General features: G+C 37.4%; 1 protein-coding gene across 1 annotated transcript in view; it reads left to right on the top strand.

Annotated features, from left to right (window-relative positions):
* The window catches only part of PAXBP1 (PAX3 and PAX7 binding protein 1), a 28,505-nt gene extending 7,231 nt beyond the window's left edge, over positions 1-21,274 (top strand). Inside the window, exons 6-18 of the mRNA XM_069871220.1 lie at positions 506-726; positions 1,673-1,862; positions 6,948-7,071; positions 8,953-9,052; positions 9,159-9,274; positions 11,549-11,748; positions 13,062-13,206; positions 13,329-13,450; positions 14,187-14,263; positions 14,527-14,593; positions 16,122-16,268; positions 16,667-16,821; positions 19,937-21,274. Of these exons, the coding sequence (XP_069727321.1) occupies positions 506-726; positions 1,673-1,862; positions 6,948-7,071; positions 8,953-9,052; positions 9,159-9,274; positions 11,549-11,748; positions 13,062-13,206; positions 13,329-13,450; positions 14,187-14,263; positions 14,527-14,593; positions 16,122-16,268; positions 16,667-16,821; positions 19,937-20,054 (1,782 nt within the window). The 3' untranslated portion in view covers positions 20,055-21,274. The remainder of the gene's footprint in view (positions 1-505; positions 727-1,672; positions 1,863-6,947; positions 7,072-8,952; positions 9,053-9,158; positions 9,275-11,548; positions 11,749-13,061; positions 13,207-13,328; positions 13,451-14,186; positions 14,264-14,526; positions 14,594-16,121; positions 16,269-16,666; positions 16,822-19,936) is intronic.
* The last annotated feature ends 278 nt before the right edge of the window (positions 21,275-21,552 follow it).

Below are 21,552 nucleotides of genomic sequence, written 5' to 3'. Positions count from 1 at the left end.
GTTGGGCTTGTAGAGTTTGTGCAAACAGTGTGTGTTTCTTCAGTGTTTCTGTGTCTGTTTCTGCAGGGTAGAGTTGGAATTTGTCTCAGGTTGTACCATATGTTGTCTATGCATTTATAATGAAGTTGCCACTCGGTTGAAGAGGATCCGTTATTTTTTAAAAAGCATTTCAGCAAAATCACAGCCAAACACACTGTCTGAGAACCTGTCAGTATATTAAATGGTCTTAGCACAATTTAGTATAGTCTCAAACACTTGGCTATAGTACGAGTTACAGGCTGGTTAAAATTTTCGTTTAATGACTTATAATAAGTATAAACATTCAGAGTGATTGGTACTAAGAGTTTGTCCGTTTAAGAAAGTGCTTCTGAGGGAATTTTTCTTCCACCTGAGGTGCTGGGGGTTCTGCGCCTGAATCCGCTTGATAGTTACATGATGTGAAAGAAAATAAGTTTCTCCTTTTTTTATGTCTAATATAGGACAATTGCATTTTTTCCTCCATTAGGTTCAACCAAGTCAGCCTGCTGAAGTGAATAATCTGTACTACCAGAACACTTACCAGACACTGTCTTATGGTTCATCATATGGCATTCCATACACTTACGCTGCATATGGATCATCAGAAGCCAAGTCTCAAAAAACAGATAATACAGTTCCTTTCAAAACTCCCAGTAATGAGATGACTCCTGTTACTATTGATTTGGTAAAGAAACAGCTTAAAGACAGGTAGGACAGACCATCTTTTTAGACTTAAAGACCTGTCCCCTAGCTTTCTGTTCCTCAGGCATCTTTTAGTCTCGGTGAGCAAACACAGAGTTTCATCGCTGGAGAAGTATTGACTGGCACATCCATTAAAAAAAAAGGCAAACATAAAAGCTCAAAGTGAAGATGACACTGACACTTTGTTCGAAAATCGCCTTGGATTGCTTCTCTGGAAGTGAAGCTTTAAATATGAGGCCATTGATGTTGTTGAAGACAGGTCTGAGTTGCTTCTTCTGGACACTGCACAGTCTTATAGTCAAGAATTGAAAGGCCAGTGAGGTGTTTAGCTTGTCAAGTTGCATTCTTTTCAACTGTGAATCAGGTTTTTTCCCCTTCAGTAGATAAAGGGTTTAAATTTTAGCGTATACAGGGTAATTTTTCAGTTTAAACTCTGTAATCTGCTTGTCAGGTAGGCAAAAGGTCCTACTGGATGAACAACCCACTTGCAGTAAGAAATCATTTATAATGACCAACTTGCACTTTACATGTCTTCAGATTTGGTTCGTATGCCCCTTGTAGCATTACAGCCTTTGACAGTGAGTCAAGTTAGTAAAGGAATAAGGCTGCTTTATATAAGCTACAGTTCTCTTCCCTCTCCACTCCAAAAATGTTTCCTCCTAGTTTTATTTTAGGGCCAGCCTTGCACTGTTCTGAATGATGTCAACTCCTTTAAAAATGTCTAGGAGTGGCCAGTGCAATGCATTCAGTGTAGTCTAGCAAATTAATTTAAACCATTAACCTTGCTGGTTTTGTGTAGAAGGGAGAAAGTGACAAAGGAAAGTTAGAGGATATGTCTTTGCAGTATTTCCCATATATAGGCTTGATACTTGCACTGTATGTTTAATATCTCAACAGTCTGAAATACGTAGACTTTTGGATGTAAATTTGCTATTTATCCATTGCCCTTCAGGTTGGACTCTATGAAAGAATTGCACAAAGCTAATCGGCAGCAATATGAGAAACATCAGCAAAGCCGAGAGGACTCTACCAAGGCAATTGAAATATTAGAAGGGTCTTCTGGGGGTATTGGTGAACAGTATAAGTTTTTGCAAGAAATGCGAGGGTATGTCCAAGACTTGCTTGAGTGTTTCAGTGAAAAGGTAAGGATGCAAAAACATTCATCTTTTTTCAAAAAAAAAAAAAAACACCAAAAACCAAACAAAATCCATCAAACTAGGGACTCTTAGTACATGCCAAACACCACACTTCTCTTTGCAAAAAAAAAAAGTCCCCTGAGAACATATTCTTCTAAGGATTTGGTTATTCCAAGACTGAAAAGATAACTTTTCATCATGCTAAGCTGGTTATCAGAAACCCATTTTTCACACTTTAAGAGATCTCTGACTTTAGATCACCTAAACCCACTTTTAGATTATCAGTCTTTAAGGTTTTGGTAGACAGTCTGGCATTTCAGGTTTGCTCAGATGCTGCATTTTACTTGTGTTGGATATCAGGTTAACAAAAATAAGGACTGAATTACAATATTGCTAGTCTCTGGAATCCTTTATGAACACGGTAACAAAGGCTCGTATTTTATGTGGTGTTTTATAAACTTCCTCCTGTGAGGCAGTTTTACATTGTTGATATCACTCTAGTGTCTGAAGGAAAAAGTTGTTTAGAAGTAGTGTAGCTGTCTGAAGACACCTGAACTTAATAATATACTTATTTCCTGTAGTGTGATACTTTTGTGTGTGTTTAGCTGAACACTTAGTCATTCTTTATTATGTTAGCTATTATGCTTTAATTACTTTATCTACATATATACACAGGAGCTATAAAATTCAGTGAGCAGTGCATAGGCTATTTCTTCATTATCTTCTGACTTGAATGCGATAGTATAGTACGTTAGCTTAATACATTAGCTGTCAGAATTACTTGAGCAGTTGAAGGTACCGCTTAGCTAGCTTGTTAGTTGTGGAAGAGGAGTATAGAAGCATTCTGGTTGCTAATCAGTTAGGCATTAATTGTCTTGTCCAGCGTTAGTGGTATTGGGAGAATCCCATCTTCAGTCCTGTAAGCTGGAGAATAACTGCTGTGAACAAGCCGAGGAAGTTTGGGGCACTTAATTCACCCAGCTAATTGATTAGTTACAACAGATACGGTTCACTAATGGCATTAGCTGTTGAGGGGTAGTAAAGGTGCTTTTCTTTGCAGCTCTTGCCAATGCTGGTTGCCTAGATGCCTAAATTCTTAACTTAAAGAGAACTTTTTATATTCTTTCTCTGAGATGCATTTTTGTTTCAGAAGACAAGTTAAATACCTGTATCTCTATTCAGCATTTGCTTTCTGAAGACCTCTTGTTAAATTTAGTTTGTGATAACTATAAGCTATATCTGGAGGTTCCCTTTGATAGCCCATGGTTTCTTGTTCTAATATTTTCTTTAAACAAATTGTTCTAGAATGCATCGTTCTGGGTATAAACCAAGCCCTTTAGTCTCCCAGATTTTTAATAAATCAGGAGGGTTTACGGATAATTAATGGTGTAACAATTTCAGTTCTGTTTGCAGGTCGTTGACTTATGTAGCTATACTACTAAAGAGATCAATTCTACCCACTATACAGCAAATTAGCTGCTGATAATTAAACAAGCAGGATTGTTAAAGTTTTCTTACAATATATGTTTGCTTCCCTGGTAGTTGGTCTTTCAAGGGTTCTACACCTGGACACCTTCCTTCCCCTTTCTACCCTCCCCATGCTCCACCTGGCATGCCAGCCCGTTGAACTTTTAAAATGTAATTTTTATCTGCTTCTTAGAAGCCTTCAGGGTTTTGCCAGTTTCACTTGGAGGCTGCTGCAGTACCTGTATGAACAATGAGCTGCAAAAATTAGGAGGAATGTTGTTTAACAGGAACATTGCATTTATTATGATATCCTCTGAATTCCTCAGGTCCTTGGCCAGGTGATCTGTTTTGGAATTCAATGCTTTCAGCATGACAAAAGTACTATCAGATTCAAAAACAGTAGCCCCTAGGACACTGCAAAGTTTCCTAAAACGGAGATTGGAGGAGGGGATAAAATAAATCGATAAAATTAGTATGAGTTTTTATTTAAATGAAGTAACAAAATGCAGCAGGACAGTAAATTCTTATGAGTGTAGAGGTAAATTAACTTCAGCTCTTTTTCTAGAACCTGAGTACTTAATATTTAAAGTGTGTGTGTGTTTATAATGTGCATAGTTGTTACGGGTTTTATATATATAAGCATATTAAATGTGTATCCACATGTGTAATAATACTATCTGTGTGTGTGTATCTGTACACACGCACATGTCTCATAGAATGGGTTGGGTTGCAAGGGACCTTAAAGATCATCCAGTTCCACCCCCCTGACACAGGCAGGGACACCTTCCACTGAATCAGGTTGTTCAAAGCCTCATCCAACCTGGCCTGGAAAACCTCCAGGCTTGGGGCTTCCGTGACTTCTTTGGGCAACCTGTTCCAGTGTCTCACCATCCTCATAGTAAAAAATCTCTTCTCAAAGTCTAATCTAAATCTCCCTTCTTTCAGCTTAAAACAGTCACTTCTTGTCCTGTCACCGCACTCCCTGATAAAGAGCCCCTCCCCAGCTTTCCTGTAGGCCTCCTTTAAGTGCTAGAACGCTGCTATAAGGCCTCCCTGAAGCCTTCTCTTCTCGAGGACATATGAATATATATCCTGAATATGTATAAAGCTAGATCCCTCCCTGTCCTTTCAAATACTATGCTTTCTTTTTATTTTATTAGGACTAGTGATGCTTATTAGTCCAATTCACATTGGTACTGATTTGAATGAGAAAGTGATTTGCTGAAGAAGCGCTAATGGGTTCCCAGTATACTTGACCACTCCTAAAGAGTGCATTCCCCCTGGAGTTTTCTTGTATGTCTGTTGACTCAGTTTTAGAGAACAAAATATATTGTCATAAATTAGACTTTCTTCCCCCATCATCTTATTTCTACACGAAGTCACCATGCTCCAGCCTTTGTGATCCCCAGCTGCGCAAAACCATTTGGTTTGATTTCTGTTTGGAAGAGATTCTGAATGTTATAAACACTTTGATTACTGCTAAGGTGCAGTGGAGAGTATACCAAGGCAGCTATTATGCAGACTTTAGAAACAAGCAATAGAAATGTCAAATCCTCTATCATTTATTGAGGGGGGGAAATCATTAAAACAGTAGTGTGGAAGATACTTGTATGGCTTCCTTCACAAGTAACTACTGTCAAAATTATGCTTTCTGAGAAAGTGGTAACGCTGTCTTTACATTTTGAATATAGGAATATGTAAAGGATAAAGAAAGATTGAATAATTCTGAGCATATCTTTGACAGCACAGTTAAATGAACTGTTGTTTTGCTTGCAAAAGCAAATTGTCAAAACTTGCTCTGTGTGTCAGAGGGGGCCTGTAGGTTAAAATTATCCTTGTTATCTAAATGTTCAGAGAGCTTTCCACTTTTCCCTTTACTCTGTTCACGGTGAAAGTGAAGGGGGGGAAAAATAAGTAGAATGTCGATTTTAAGGAATTTATGGAACAAAGCAAAATGAATGAGAGCTTGAACTTTTATTGTAGCGAAATTGACAGTCACTCATCAACCATAGTATTGGTTATAGAAGGATAATGGCTTCCAAGTCTCTTAATAGAAGACTAGTCCTTAATATTTCCTTAAATAGGAAATATTTTTAGTGTATTCATATGAATACATGGCTGGTTGTTTTCTTTTTAGTACTTAGACAACTGAGAAAGAACTTCTGCATATGCTTTGAAAAGCTTTAGCATCTCAATTTTAGAATTCCCTGTAAACACTTAGGAGAAGAAGCTATATTTTCTATGGGAAACTGCAGTAGGACTAGTATTTCTTTATTATTTCTGTTTTCAAAATTGTCTTAATTTCAGAATATACACTTCCGGTGCTTGGATATTCCCTCTTCCTATTTCTCTCTAATCTGTTTTCGCCAAAAGAAAGTTGTACATATTTTGAGTTGGTGCAAAGTTGCTTTCATTCTAATCCCTGTAGCCCAGTTTAATACCGCAAAGAGCTAATATCAGAGGAGATATTAAAAGGAAAAAAGTGTGTATTGTTCTCAGATAACTGAAATGGCCCTGTAGCTATAATCTCATAATCTTATATTTTACTGGAGGAGGCTCTATAATAGCTGCTGAGTCACATTCTAAATTACATCAGGAAACAATTTCTGATTTTATCTTTTGCTTTGAAAAAAATGTAATCCTGAATGGTAGGCAGCAGTAAAATATTTGAGCTAGAAGACTGTGGACTAAGCATATGTCTCAGAGGTAAGGAGGATATGACTGAAGTGTTCATATCAAAAGGGCTTGTCTTTCCAAGTTCAGAGTTTGTGAAAGTTCTGGGGTTTTATTTGCATATTTATAAGAATCTAATTTTAAATTGTCACAGGAAAGGAATTATCGCAAAAGGGAGAAGTGAATCTACTATTTAATATCAGAGAATTCCTAGTTGTTATAAAATCAACTACTTTTGTTACAATTGCTGCTGAAATTTAGTCCACTTAAAAATAATACAAAGTGGCAAGTCTGATTCAGTCAGCGTTCTTCAAAGGTTATACTTAATGTGTAACTCACACAAATTGTACGTTTTTAATTTAACAATAGGCTAGAGGAGCATTTTACTGATTTGAATTTCCTGTTGTCATAACATTTTTATTGCATTGCAGTAATAATATTTCAGCATGTCCTAATAAGAGTTACAGCAGAACAGTACATGCTGGCTTTGGGTGGTCGCATTCATGCTTTCTGTTTTCAGTGTATACAGTCAGGCTGCTTTCTCATTAAAGCGTAGAACACTACAACGTTCTCATTTAAAGTTAGAGAAGAAACAATGATATCTGGAATTGTAAGCACTATAACACAATATGTAATGCACTTGGGTGAGAAAACAGGAGTACTTGAAGTAACATTTCACACTCTAAGATGGTTGTCTTACTGTGGTAGTCATTCAACCAGCAGAAGTTACTTTCAGAATGCTATTGCTACGGTTGAAAGCGGTCAGCGTTGTTAAATGCATGCATTTTCTTCACATTGAAATATCCTGTGGTCCAGGTGATACAGATGGGTAAAAGGAAAGTTCATGCTGCTAGAAGTGCAGTGACAGCATTGTGCTTTGGAATAGTATGGCGCCCCAGAAACTAAACACGTGAAGAATTTGATATTACGTAGTGTGTTGTATTTTTACAGGTGCCTCTGATTAATGAACTTGAATCTGCAATGCACCAGCTGTACAAACAGCGAGCTTCCCGCCTTGTCCAAAGACGACAAGATGATATTAAAGATGAATCTTCGGAGTTTTCAAGCCATTCAAGTCAGTCCATCTTGAAGGTTTTTATTATTCATTAAACAACCTTGTTTACTTAGTATTTAAATGTCAATGTTTAAAGTATGGCAGTCTTAAAGCTTATCCTTACTCTTGAGATGGGCAGAATCAAGTTTAGATTAAAAGTTCTCTAATCCGTTTTGTTTTAAACTGAAAGCTACTCTAACTATGACTTCACCTCTCCTTTCTGTTGCTCTTAACTGTATTTTCTCTTTCCTAGCACTGAAAATGTACACATGGTGGCAGTGGTAGTAGCATTAGCATGTGATTCCCAATTTTCCTCTTATGTCATTACTTTCTTTTTTTTTTTAACCCTCCCTTGAATCTATTAATTTCCTGTAACATCTACAGTTAACTCTGTACAAAGTCATTGAAACGCTGGGCTAGAGCAGACGTCTATCTAATGCTCTGTTTTCTAGGCAGCATGAGTTTTTCATTTCAGACACTTAACTGGTAAAGATAGAGAACTGGTGCCATTGTTAAAACTCAGACTAATACAAAATGACCCTGTATGAAATATGGCTTAAAATTAGCCACTGAAAATACCTGCTTAACTGTGGGTATAGAGGTGGGGGAATTCTCACTGGGGAGTTTTTTTGTGGTGGTTACTCTCCTGTATGTAAAACTCTACACAAGTGAAATAGTAATTTGAATGGAAATACACGTTCCTTGGAGGTTTTGTTCAGTGTATTACACAATGGGTAAAATATATTAATAGTAGCAGTCTCTCTGCTTTGGAGAGCTTCCCATTTTTAAAAATGGCTTTCTTGTCTATCCTACTGCTGACCTAAAATCTTATAATAAAAGCCATTTCCTATGCTGTCACAGTGTGTTGAGAGATGAAATTTTGCTAATATGATTAGGTAGAACTTACCGAGGGTGGTAAAGCATTAGGGCATCAGAGTTGGTCATCCCTTTACAGAGTGGTTAGCACAGGACTCCCGTTAGGACTTTAGTGGAAGCCTTAGGCATCATATGTAGGCCTTGGCAGTTTTACCATGAAAATGCTGTTGTGAGAACTAGGAACTTAATGTGCTAGAAGCCCATTTCCTAAAAGAAGCTTAGAATGGATTATTTTGGACTGGAATTTCGTGTTGAGGTGGGAATAATTGTCATTGTCAAGACTGGATTTTAAAGAGAGATTTTATTTAGTATCTGGGAGCCTTGAGAATGAATTTCACTGTGTCTAGAAATATTCAGTTCTGCCCCTATCTCAGAAATTAGGAATAGGTGCCAGCCTTTGATTTGTTACATGTTGTGGACATGGACCATCTACTCTTCTTCATGCAGTGTCAGAATACTAAGTGGCATAATTAGGAATACCTATAATGAGTCACAGTTTAAAGAGAAGAGAGAAGATGATTTATTTTCCTGTGGATATCGAAATGTTTTAAGCTTGAGGCAATCTAAAACATATAAACTTAGAAAACACTGACTGGAACTCTAAAATGTCCTATATTCCTGCACTGGTCACGCATCTTTGCCTTCCTTTTTCTTCATTTTTTTTTTCAAAAGATACATAATGTGTTTGTGTAAAAGGCATCTTTTGGTTTGGAGCGTTCAGTTTAAGGAATTTTTGTTAAAACTGTTGATTTTTATGTAATTGGGCACTGTTATGAGAGGGACAAGAGTGAAGTATGGTGAAAAATATATGACATGTAAGGGGAGGATTTTCTGAACTCCACTGCTTCCTCTTTCAACCTCTACACTTGTGAATCCAGGCTTCTGGTGCATCTTTTTGAAAACTTCAACTTTCTACTTCAAATTGCACTTAGTTTAAAGTAGGTAAAAGGCTCTTATGAAACTGCCTACAACACATTTATGTAATCGCAGGTAAGCATTTTAATTTTCATCAATGTAATTTTACAGATAAAGCACTGATGGCACCAAATCTTGAATCTTTTGGACGAGACAGAGTGATCTATCAAGAACAAGTAAAGCGTCGGACTGCAGAAAGAGAAGCTAGAAGGTAGAGTACTGAAGTTTCTCAGCCATTAAGAGTCTTTCCCTGATTTCAGAATACACTTGTTCTGTGCAATGTGCTAACATAAATAGCAATGTTTGGTCCTTTTCAGAGCTCGTCGTAGACAAGCAAGAGAGCAAACTGGGAAGATGGCAGATCACCTTGAAGGCCTTTCCAGCGATGATGAGGAAACTTCAACAGATATTACGAACTTCAACATGGAGCGAGGTTAGAAAAGCCACTAAAGCTTTATGTAACATAATATAGAACATTTGGCAGGAAGAAAAAATTATCCAAATGCAGTTCCATCTGTATATTTCAGCATATTCTGGAGAAAGTTTAGGAACTGTTTCTTGTTGGATCATCAGCGTTACCAAAACAGTCTCTTTTGTTGATCTGTTGTGCAGCTCGTAGCTAATTGAATACTGCATCCTTAATGAGAGTTGTTTATTTCATGCAAACATTCTTTTCCTGGAAAGCAGTAAGATTTTGTATGATCAGTGGATACTAAGTCTTCCTTCTAATTTGTAACATGTTTTATCATTATTCAAATATGTTTTACATGAAATTCTGAAAACCTCAGTGCTTTAGAAGCCTTTTTTGTTTGATAGAAAGTATTTTTTTGAGTTTTGTGTAGGCATCTAGAAATGCAATGACAGAAGTTTTGTAGAGACAAACTTTGCACATGACAGAGAATAATGTTGAATGTAAACATTGCAGGAAGATCTTGTGGTACTGACTTGATTTGAAATCTGCAGTTTTATGATGGTTTGCTCAAGGTAACCATTATTTTCCATAACTTTAATTGTACAATAAATGGGGTTGTAAGTTAAGCTCATCATCTAAAGCACTGGGAGAACTGTTAGAAATCGAAGATTTGGAGAAGTATGGATAGTTTGATGAAAGAATCATCTTTTACAGAAGCTGTTAAAAGGCAAAATTCTAGTGATTACCACAAAATTGGCAGCAAAGAAAAATATAACATCAATGTAATAATCCTGTTACCGTCTCATTTTGAAACTGAGTACTGTTGTCATTCTCTCTGATTAAAGAGAATGTAATCAGATTAGAAGAACTGTGGAGAGGGGAGCATATATAGAGTTGTGTATGTTATGTGTGGGAAGAGATTAAATAGTTTTGGACTCTTCAGCTAGGAGAAAGATGTTGATTTTTTGCAATATGAGAGGTAGTGAGCATGAAAGGAAGTGATAGGATAAGTTTAAAGTCAACGAGTCACTTCCCACTGAGTGTAATAAAAATGCCGAAGTCGTTTCTGTAGGTGGTTGTGGGGATCCAAAGTATGAACAGATTAAAAAAGCTATTAGATGAACTGTCTAGCAGTTGGATCCTTCAGAAGTGCAGTTTCCCCACCTTTAGTTACTGGCTGATATACTGGAATTGTGGATGCAGGGAGATCTTTGATAAGAAAGTAATTACTTAGGGTTCTTAGCAAAGTTAATTATAGCATCTAAGTTAAATGATCTAGATTAAAAATTCAGGCTGTGTGCATTGTGCTTTGTTACTTGGGACTACTATCTGTACAAAAGCCTTTTGTAGGAGTTTCATCAGTCTTCGAGTAAGAATAGTATTTCTAAAGTTGGGGGGGTTTTTTATCATTCTTAGCTCTTGTGTAGTCCAGAATCATCAGGGGAGCAATGTCAAACAGAGAGATGCAGTTTGGACCTGCTAACTTTACTTGTAGCATCTCTTCTTGATCCCAATGTGAGAAATGGCTTGATACGGCATAATCTCATGTTCTCTCTGCCCTGTCTCCCCGTGTTGTGTGTACTGGTTATGTTAGCTGTGCACAGGTTAATACTGAACATTTAAACCTGTGACTGCTACAAAAATAATGGGTTAAAATGAAACTAATCTGGGGAAGTAGAAAAGATTAAGGGAAAATTAAACATAGAGAAAAAGCTTTGGACTGCATAGAGCATTGGGACTGTAAGTACTGAAAATGTAAGGAGGGTGTTACGGGATTGTAATGGTTGCCTAGTGTTAAAAGCATTGTTGGGTTCAGCTGTTCAGTATGCTGTCTGCCAGGACCTGCTCTGTCTGAAGTGCCAGTCCAGTTGGCTTATCTGAGATGCCCTCCTATACTTGCACTTGGATGAGCAAAGTTGTGGAATAATTTTGGTTGGAAGGGACCTGTTTCAAACTCCCATGCAGAACAAGGTCAACTTTGAAGTTAGATCCACACTGTTCTCTTATTTCTATGAATACAGCTTAATTCATCACCAATCCAATGCCTGGTAACTGAAAATCATTGTATGAAATGTTTAAAGCAAGATTTGTGAAAGAATGGTATATTGAAGAGTACTCATGTGCTCATGTTTTTATTGCTTTGTGTATTTGAGGAAGGATTAAGAACTGTTAAAGATGATGTTTTTTTGATTGTGTTCATAGGAGTTGGCTTATGCCAGTGAGCATCAAAGTCTGCTTGAAAGAGATGTGACAGGGAATAGGTGATTAACTTATTACTATTTTTATCCCCACCAGATCGTATATTGAAAGAATCCAGCAAAGTTTTTGAAGATGTTTTGGAAAGCTTTTACTCAATTGATTGTATTAAGTCACAATTTGAAGCTTGGCGCTCCAAGTATTTTGCTTCTTATAAGGATGCTTATATTGGTCTCTGTTTACCAAAGTTGTTTAACCCTTTAATCAGGCTTCAGCTGCTTACCTGGACTCCTTTGGAGGTAAGGTCCTGCGCAAGCAACTTCTGTTTAAGCTTCTATGTAGCAGTTCTCTCACGCTTCTGCAGAACAGTGAATTATGCCTTTGATGTGTGCTTCTCATAAATGTGTGTTCTAGGCATGACCTGTTAAATGGGCATATCTCTGTGGATGGCACTTTTCAGGCGAGTTTCTGGACTGTTGCCCTCCGTTTTCCCAGCAGGTCAAAGTTCAATTCAAGACACGCGTGTGCCTTCTCAGTGAGTGGTGTAGAGACCAAAAAGTCAAACACCCTCTTAAGTAATGCATTTAGGTTTTAAAATACTAAAGAAAAAATTGTGCTTCAAGAGATGTTGTTTCTTCAGAAGTGGAACTAAGAACCCTGTTTTTATGTTAACTTACAGTGTATGTTTACATCATCTTTCTCTCATGTGTACCTTCATACCTTGTAGAACTCTGGTGGGCAATTTCTGAGTCTTCCTCAGTACTCATTGCCCAGTTATGAAGTAGGAAGCATAGGAAAAGCAGGACAGCATTGTTGCAGTCCAGTATCCCTGCCAGATGTTCATTGTTCAGCATGCGTGTATGTGCTGACATGAGTAGCCGTCAGGAAAAACGATTTAGGTAACTTCTGACTCCTGCTCTGTTCTTTCTACCAGTGAAAGCTCTTGTAAGGTATTTCTGCTGCAGTCAGGTGCTTATTTTCACAGTACTTGTAGGAACTTAACTTTTTTCTGCCATATTGTCTTCTACTGGGGAATGGGAGTGGGTAAAGGCACAGGGTGCATGCAATTTTACATAAGCTTGTTGTTTAGGAAACTGTGCTCATTATGTAGATTATCTTCACCCCTTTCAAAACTTACCTTATCTCCAGCACAGTCTGTAGATCAGTCAACCTACCTCACAAATGACTGAATCTCTTTTTTTCAGAAGTGGGTTTTTCTTCTTTACTACTAAGAGAATATTTGTAGAAGGGGATCTTCTGTTGCCTGTGCTTTGATTGCAGAGGAGGGGAAGCAAGAGTCTTCTTCAGAGCCCAGGGTATTTAGTTTGAATAAATGAGGGAAAATCTATGAAAGGTGCCCTCATTAAATTTAGAACTGTTTTTGTAAATTCTTTCCCCATGCTGTTTCTATGTGGGTTCCCAGACTGGCGAAATACGGCTCAAGTTAGTTGGAGACATGTTACAGAATTCTTAAATCTAATTGTTTTCACTCATAGACAGAAAGGACTAGATTTTTGAGTTGTTATTGTGCTGAATTGCTGCTTACTTTCTATTATAATGTGTTGACTTTAAATCTCTGTTTGGGAATCTAACCTGAATTCTTTTTTAATAGGGCAAGTGTCGAGACTTCGAGACTATGTTGTGGTTTGAGTCATTGCTGTTTTATGGCTGTGAAGAACAGGAGCAAGTGAAAGATGACGCTGACATTTCATTATTGCCTACCATTGTAGAGAGAGTTGTTCTTCCTAAATTAACAGGTATAGTCTTAGAAAGAAGATGGGGAGGGAGATGTGGAAGCTGGTGCTTGCTTGTGCTTTCAAATTTTACTGTTTTGTAAATTGTTGTCTGACTGCCTTAAGACCTGTTCTTGCTCTTGCAGTGATCTCTGAAAACATATGGGATCCTTTTTCTACAACACAAACGTCTAGAATGGTGGCAATGGTGCAGAAACTAGTAGATGGGTATCCTTCAGTGGTGAATGCAGAAAACAAGAACACCCAAGTAAGTTGTTTTTTCATAAGTATCTTGGATAAGTTAAAGAATTTAGATCTATTTTTATTACACTGTATTGGAGAACACAGCATGCTTAGTGAGGAGCATGAAAGAGAATTTTGCAATTATTTGGTGCTCCGCAGCCCAGTTATGGAGATTCAAGTATGATGATAAATTAGGAGATGAAGTCTTCCCAAAGTAGATGCTAGAGATAAAGAGAGATAGCAGATGTGCAAAGTCTTGTTGGTCTGCAGTTTTGCCTTAAAGGTCAGCTGCAAATAGTCAGGCTTCTCTTTTTTAGATATTTGTGACCTTTTCAAATTTATTGCCTTGAAATCTGATTGTTTTACTTGCCTTTTGTGAGTACAAGAACCAAGGAAATGAGTTCAGGTGCTGTAGCTAATGCAGTGTTTGCACTGTAGAGGGAGGCAGACCAAAGTGCACGTGTATGGGGAAGTTAGAAGATTAGAAGTGGCAAGCGTCCAGACTTGACAGTAGCTAATTACATAGCCAAGCTTAACCAAAAACTGAGTCCATTGTCTTCAATTGTTACTGAAAGCATCAAGTTTCAGCTCTGTTAATTATTATAGGCTTCTTTAAAACTTTATTTATATGTGTACTCAAGTATTTATGCTTTTTGCTGTTAGGGTGGCAGATGTTTTTTGTTGCTTTGAAAACCAGTTTTTGAGTAGTTTGCTGCTAAGCACTGCTTCAAACAGGTTTTAAAAAAATTTCTCTGTTGCAGATGCTTTTAAAGGCATTGTTGCTAAGAATGAGGAGAACACTAGATGATGATGTATTCATGCCCTTATATCCAAAAAAGTAAGTTTGCTTTCCACTATGATGTTAGACCTTCATTAGCGAGTTGATGTCTTCTGTCCATAGTTGGCAGGGGTTTTTTTTCCCAGTGTGGTTCACTGGCTGGATACAGGAGATCTTTCGGTTATCATGCTGTGAGGATTTAACAAAGACAAGCAGGATGGAAGGGGATATTTATAGAAATGAACTGTGTGTGGGAAGGAGGAAGCCAGCAAACTGCAGACAGAGGTCTTGGTTGCTCATTAAAGAAATTTCTTACTTTCCAGCGTCTTAGAAAACAAGAACTCTGGTCCATATTTGTTTTTCCAACGTCAGTTTTGGTCCTCTGTTAAGGTAAGTCAGTACATACATCCAGTAAACTTTTGGTCTAGACAGAGTAGCAATAAAGTCCTCTTCATATTTGTGGAAAATGGTAGATGGAAAGTCCTTAAACCTTAGTTAGAAGAACTCTAAACTAGGATTCTTAGCTTTTGATAGTGCACTGCACCCTTATTTTAACTTATACCTTATGGGTTTACTTAGCACGCTCAACCCATTTTTTTAATGGCATTGTTCTTGTCAGAATAGAACAGATGCTTTTATTTCATGTGGGGGTGAGACAGCTTGGTTTGTATTTTATATATAGTGTGAAAATCTTCATGACAGTAACTTGAGCCCTTTTGGAAAGCTCACTGCTATTTGCAAAGTATACAAGCATTTGTAGTCTGTAGTTTAATTGAAACAATAAAGTGTGAAAGAATAGGTCTGTGTGTGGAGTGTGCAGTACTGAGTTTGCAAAGATCTGCAAGAAGCTATGTCTGGTTTAGAAGCTATGTCTGGTTTAGTTTATTTCCAGTAAAAGGCTGTGAAGAAAATTAGCTACCAACTAAACAGGGAAGTAAAGTGTGAGACCCATGTTGTTTGGATTGCTGATCTTCATGATCATGCAAACAGAGCTCTTATCTGGAATTTTCTGTTTAAATTGCAGCAGTGAAGGAGACTGTATTCTGAATACGTTGGCAATCACTTCACTTGGCTAAAATATTTGGCACTGAATTCTTTCACTTTGACGTAAAAGTTAGCTTCTTAAGTGCTATCTAGAGCAAAAAGATGCTCAAAAGTCATTTATCCTGTTGTTAAAAGTGAAACATTGCTTATTTAGGGCTTGTGTCTCTTAAGAGTGAAATTGCTTGCTTCTGGCAGTATCTATCAGAGCTTGGGCAGTTTAGAACGATGGATGCAGCTACCACTGTTTTATTTTAGGGAAGCATTAAAAACATGGCTCCCTCGCACTAGTGAGTCAGTTATAGCATCACGGATGAGCAGAAATAGAAGCTGAGAGGCAAGCGCTCATTTACTGTTTCCTGATGATCTGCCTCAACAGTAAACTGCCGGCTCTATTCATTTGTACAAGGCTGGCAGCAATTTTCCACCGGCCGTACGCCAGTGGGGAATAACAGCTGTACAGTTGGCTTTGCCAGCACTCCCCCATGACACTTCCCGTGTCTCTGGTGTCACCGTGCCTTGGAATAAGGGTATGCTGACGGTGTAGCTGGAGATTTGTAGATGGAGGCTGTGGATTTGCCCCCATATGACATATGCTAGGCCTCACTTGGCTTGATGTTGACAACAGCTTTTTGGGAACAAAGTGGCTTAAAACTCTAGATATACATGAGCAAAGTTGAGGTGGGGGTTGTTGTATGAGAATTCATAACACTCTGGGCTGGTACTTCAAGGATTCTGAATAGTTTCGAAACTAACAGTGTATTTCCACTGCTTACCTTGGTCGTGCTGTTGTGTTTGAAGAGCCTCTGAGTGTTTATTCAACTTCCTGGTCTCAGTACATTTTAAAATACTTTTTTTCCCTGTGTTGTATTTTCAGTTATTAGGAAATTTTCTCCAGTGGTATGGAATCCTGTCAAACAAAACTCTTCAGGAACTGTCAATAGATGGTCTGCTAAATAGGTATATTCTTATGGCTTTCCAAAACTCTGAGTATGGAGAGGACAGCATTAAGAAGGCTCAAAGCGTAAGTAAATCAAAGTGTTTAAATTTACTTGAAATTTGTGAGTTCAGAAAAAAATGTAGTTAAACATGAGGTTACGTATAAAATCTTGGCTTTGATATATCAATATTGTGATGGTAGTGGAAAAAAAAACCCTGTTTTTAATACAAAAACTAAGTAAAGAAGCTTCTCTTGCTCATGCTTGTAGGTAGTTTAGGTATGATGTAGGTTTCAGTGTTTCACTGCTTGAATTGTGAATTTCCCCACCCCTGGTTCCACTCAGTTGTACCTTGTCACTGTAGTCTTACATGGTGGACTTTGCTAGTCATGTTAGACAGCTTTTAAAATGTGTTACATTTTGTTTATCTTTAACTTTTAAACTTTGTTACTTTGTTTAACTTTCTTTTTCCTTTTATGTCTAGGTAATTGGTTGCTTTCCAAAACAGTGGTTTACTAATCTAAAAGGAGAGAAAACTATTTCACAATTAGAGAACTTCTGTAGATACCTTGTTCATCTGGCTGATACAATTTATAGGAACAGCATTGGTTGCTCTGATGTAGAGAAGAGAAATGCAAGGTAACTTTTGAGTTAATGCAATTCTTGCACTGCAATTCTTGTGCTTTGTGTTGATTTGCTGATGCATGCAAACATGGGTCAATATCTCCCTACTGCTCCTTGTCTTTTGAAACGATTTTGAATGCAAAGTTAAAAAATATGATGGTATGGTAGATGCAAGATTTTTAAGGTGTCTGAAAACAGCAACTGCTGGAAATCTTGAAACATTTGTCACGTGTTTTGCACTATTGCTTAGTATGCCTGATCCTGGCAAATTTTGTAGTTCCTGGGTTTGGACCCTTGCACCTTGAGAACCTGTAGCAGATTCCCACATAATGGCTTCTAAATTACAAATTGTGCTTTTGTATACAACACAGAAGTTCTGGCTTTACTTGCAGAACCAACTAGATGAACCTGTTTTCTCTGAGACTGAAAAGTCATTTTACTTGTATCTGATAACTAGCATAATTAAAAGATTGGATTAGATGTATAACTATTACTGCTGGCCAAGCAACCTGAAATGTTATGAATGTATAGTTTTAACCAGTGATAAACTTAAAAATCAAATTGTTGCACTGATACACAGGAATATAACAAGACTGGAAGATTGTTTGTTTCTGTGCTGTTGCATGAGAAGAGATATTTCAAAGTCAATAGTTCAATTGTTCCAGCAAACCTGAAACTTGGAAAGACAAACCCTTGCCACCTGCATTAGTCATTCTTGATAGCTGAACTTGCTTTAGCTGTTGTTGAGTGACTTCAATTATTCAGGCTCTACAGGGGATTAGATCCTTGTCCCTTATTTTATCTTATGCGGAACACTGAAACTTGGAGACAGAAATTTCAACCATAGCAGAAAAGTCTTGGTTAAAAGGTGGGCTTTTGTCTGGTATCAGTTTTTTTCCAGTTACTGTGCTGGTTATTAAACACTTTGCAGTCATCAGAGTAACTTTTGGCTGTGGCATATGTCACAGTTTAGCCCTGACGCAGCTAATTTTGGCAGTTAAAACCATGCAGCTGGATTCCCAGTTCTCTTCCCTCCTCCCTACCCTGGGGAAGGAAAATGAGAGGAAAAAGACTTGCAGGTTGGAAATGAAAACTATGGTTTTAGCTAAATAATAATCATAATTAGAAAGTAATAAAATGTATACAAATACATGAGATCATGCCCCCACCTCTTGATGACTGTACATCACCACAAATACTGTAGAGGAGACACAAGGGAATTGCTTCATGGCTAGGAGGGAGCTGAGCTCAGGAGCTGGATTCAGGAACAGGGATTAGGAGCAACCAGACAGATGAGGTCCTTGCTGGACATCCTCCATCAGAGTTTTATACCAAGTATGACGTATATGGGATGGAAAGCTATGTTGATCAGTTTAGGGTCACCTGCTCTATTCGCCCCTCCTTGCAGGTGTGGCTCTTTTTTGCCAGGTCGAGAAGGGCCTTGATTACTATACGAATAAGTATAAGCATTGGCCTTTCTGCACACCAGTGCCCTGTGGTAACACTTCTAGAGAGAAATGTTTTAAAAACTTGCCGTTAGCTTTCAGAAAATGAAGTTACGTAGACAAGACTGAGTTAGAGTCAAGAAACTGACAATGTAACTCAAGCCACAACAGCATGTGAATCATCTCATTATCAGAGAACACCAAGCTTTGTACCACGCTGGGTTGTGTTCAACTCTACTCTCATTTATCTACTCTCATGTTATGCCTTGGACCTTTGTGGCTGAAGTATAACAGCAGTGTTGCATACCAATATAAATTTCCCCATGATTCAAATTCAAAATAGACTTACTATTACTTTTCCCTTCCTAAAACTAAAATGCCTAACCTAGCATGATACTGGAAGTGAAATGACAAAGTTGAAAGGGAATCTAGTAGAGATTAAACTCTGTCTTTTGGTAGTCTGTTTCTAAATTTGAAAGAACTTTCTTTACCAGCTTAAATGATAACTCAGGTAATTTTGTATTGTAAGAGAAACATCCAATTAATCCTTTTTTATCAGTGAGTTGCAATTTAATTACTATTTTCTATCCTTCTGCTTTTTCCAGCATTAACAAATCTCTTGCCATTGCCCCCATTAAGCACATCAAATAAGTGTGAAGCAGAACTACTACATTTCATTACTGAAGAATATCATGTCTTCTCATGTAAAACCCTGTATAGTTGTTTGAGACAAAAATGCTTTAATTTCTGCTGAGGGAAAGTGTTATTGTTACCGATATCTGTTGGTGCTAGTTTTCCAACCGTTGAATGTTTTTTTGCAAATCAGCTAGGTTCATTTTTAAGATTAATTTTGAACTTCTAGTACTTTTTGTGAGACTTTTCTAAATTTCATGTCCATCCACCTAGCAAGATACCAGAATTGTTCTTGCAGCCAAAGAAATACAGTCCTAGCTTGTTCACTCTAAGCTTCCTAGATTGACCTCAGTTGTAATGCAGTTCATTGGTGACAAGCTTCACACCTTTTTTAAGGCATGCATTAAAGTGTACTTGCTGCCTTGATGTTTTGGGGTTTTTTGGCTTAAACATTGGTTACCAAGAGAGATGTGATTCATTGCACGCTACCACTAGTAATCCAAGATTTTCTTAAGGTTCTGCTACATCTAGCATTAAGCTATGTTGTATGATTAATTCCTATCTCAAAATAGTTTTTTTCGGTTTCAGTACAAAGCTTATTAAAAACTTACTTTATCAGGCTAAGCAAGTGGAAGAGAAGATCATAGAATCATAGAATAGTTTGGGCTGGAAGGGACCTTGAAGATCATCTAGTTCTACCCTCCCTGCCATGGGCAGGGACATCCCCCTAGACCAGGCTGCTCAAGGCCCCATCCAACCTGGCCTTCAACACCTCCAGGGATGGGGCAGCCACAGCTTCCCTGGGCAACCTGTGCCAGTGCCTCACCACTCTCGTTGTGAAGAAATTCCTCCTTATATCTAGTCTAAATCTGCCCCTCTGCAGTTTGTAGCCATTGCCCCTAGTCCTGTCACTACAAGCCTTTGTAAAGATGGTGTGAACTTATCTTAAACTGGTTTACTAAATGGATTCCTACTGTAGTCTTCTGATAAAGTATTAACTTTTGTGTATGATTGTTCTATTCCTGTATTGACCTCTCCTTCCTCTTTTTCAGGGAGCACATAAAGCAGATCGTAAAGCTTCTAGCAAGTGTCCGGGCACTAGATCATGCTGTGACAGTTGCAAATGATCACAATGTAAAAGAGTTAAAGATTTTAATAGAAGGAAAATAGACTTTTCTGACAACTAGTTTTGAGCTTTAAAACCATTCCTGATGTGTAATTTATGTACATATGTAAAGTTTCTTAAACTGTAAAGTATTGATCTTTGTTTTAATACAAAGTGCATTCTTATATACAGCATCCTAAAAAAAAAAAAACTTTGAAAACAAAAATCGAATCCCAAGATTGTCATCTTTCCAGAAAACAGATTTTACTTAAAGTTTATCAAAACCTTGTTTACAAAAATACTTTGTACCCATGATTAGTAGTTATCTGCTCCTGTTAATTGTTTCATGGTTAACTGGAATGTGTGTAATATATTCTGTGTAATACAGTGTATGCATATATTTATACCACCATGTTGCTTTCACACTGGATATAGAGATCTTGTACTGTTGAAATAAGCTTTTCATTTGCTAAGAAGTACTTATTTTGACAATTAAATGATCATATTATTGGTCAAAAGGGCTGACAAAACATTCAAATATGTGAAAATCATTTGAGCTAAAGAGTAGAGACACTTTCAAATGGAAGCTGACTTTTAAAAGCAGCTGTGCTGCTCTCAGTTTGGAAGAGCGAAAACGTATTTGCATTCAGAATCTTGAACTCTTAAGACTGTTCTTAGAAACAAAGCAGAAAAGAAAACCCAAGTCGATGATTAATGATTATTTTAATACAAGTATACAATGAGAACTTGATTATTGCACAGGTATATGTGCCAGCACTTCCTAAGCCCAAACACCTTTGATTTTGTAGGGGTAATAGTTCACCTATGAACTCTGGACCCTCGTTTCTTATGCAAGTTGGTTAAATTCACTGTTTGTGTCTTTTTTTTTTTCAATGTTTTTTGTTGTGACTTCATACATGGAACCCGTTTCTTCTGATTAGTATGGCCAACGATGTCAAGCAAAGTTGAAGGTGAAGATTTTATATCCTATGATTTGAAGTATTTGTAGTGTAGTAAATATGCAAGCATAATACTTCCCACTAAATGCCATTTAAGAATAATCTTGCAAAGAAAATCATTTTATTTAAATGTAAATTAAAAAGAAAACACTTTAAAAATTGGTGTTTTACATCAGAATGCCGGTGATTTAATCTTGATCTTTGGGTCTAAGGTATGGGAAAAGCTGTAATAGCCTTGGATTAAGAGCAATTTCTAAGTGTGCCCTACTTTTTTGAGGAACTGTAGCAATACATTGGCATACTGAATAAAAAATCATTGTATTTTATGCTCATGTTGTGGTATAAATGAGTATATGAAAGATGTACAATTTGTAACATGCGCACTTCATTTGAACACTGAACAATTGTTTTTCTGAGCTGTTGGGACTGATGGAATACCTTCAGAAATATCTGCTTTTAAAAACTTTCAATAAACTTGTCTGTCAAGGAGCTGTTGCAGTGCAATGTGGTAAGATTATTCCTTCAGGAAGTTGGTAAAGGGAATGATGGACATGCTGGCTGACTGTTTCAATTTGTCAGAAAGTAAAAGTCATGCATAGAAGGT

This window comes from Phaenicophaeus curvirostris, chromosome 1, assembly GCF_032191515.1.
Source record: "Phaenicophaeus curvirostris isolate KB17595 chromosome 1, BPBGC_Pcur_1.0, whole genome shotgun sequence".
NCBI lineage: Eukaryota > Metazoa > Chordata > Aves > Cuculiformes > Cuculidae > Phaenicophaeus > Phaenicophaeus curvirostris.
This window is presented reverse-complemented; position numbering and strand designations above follow the sequence as displayed.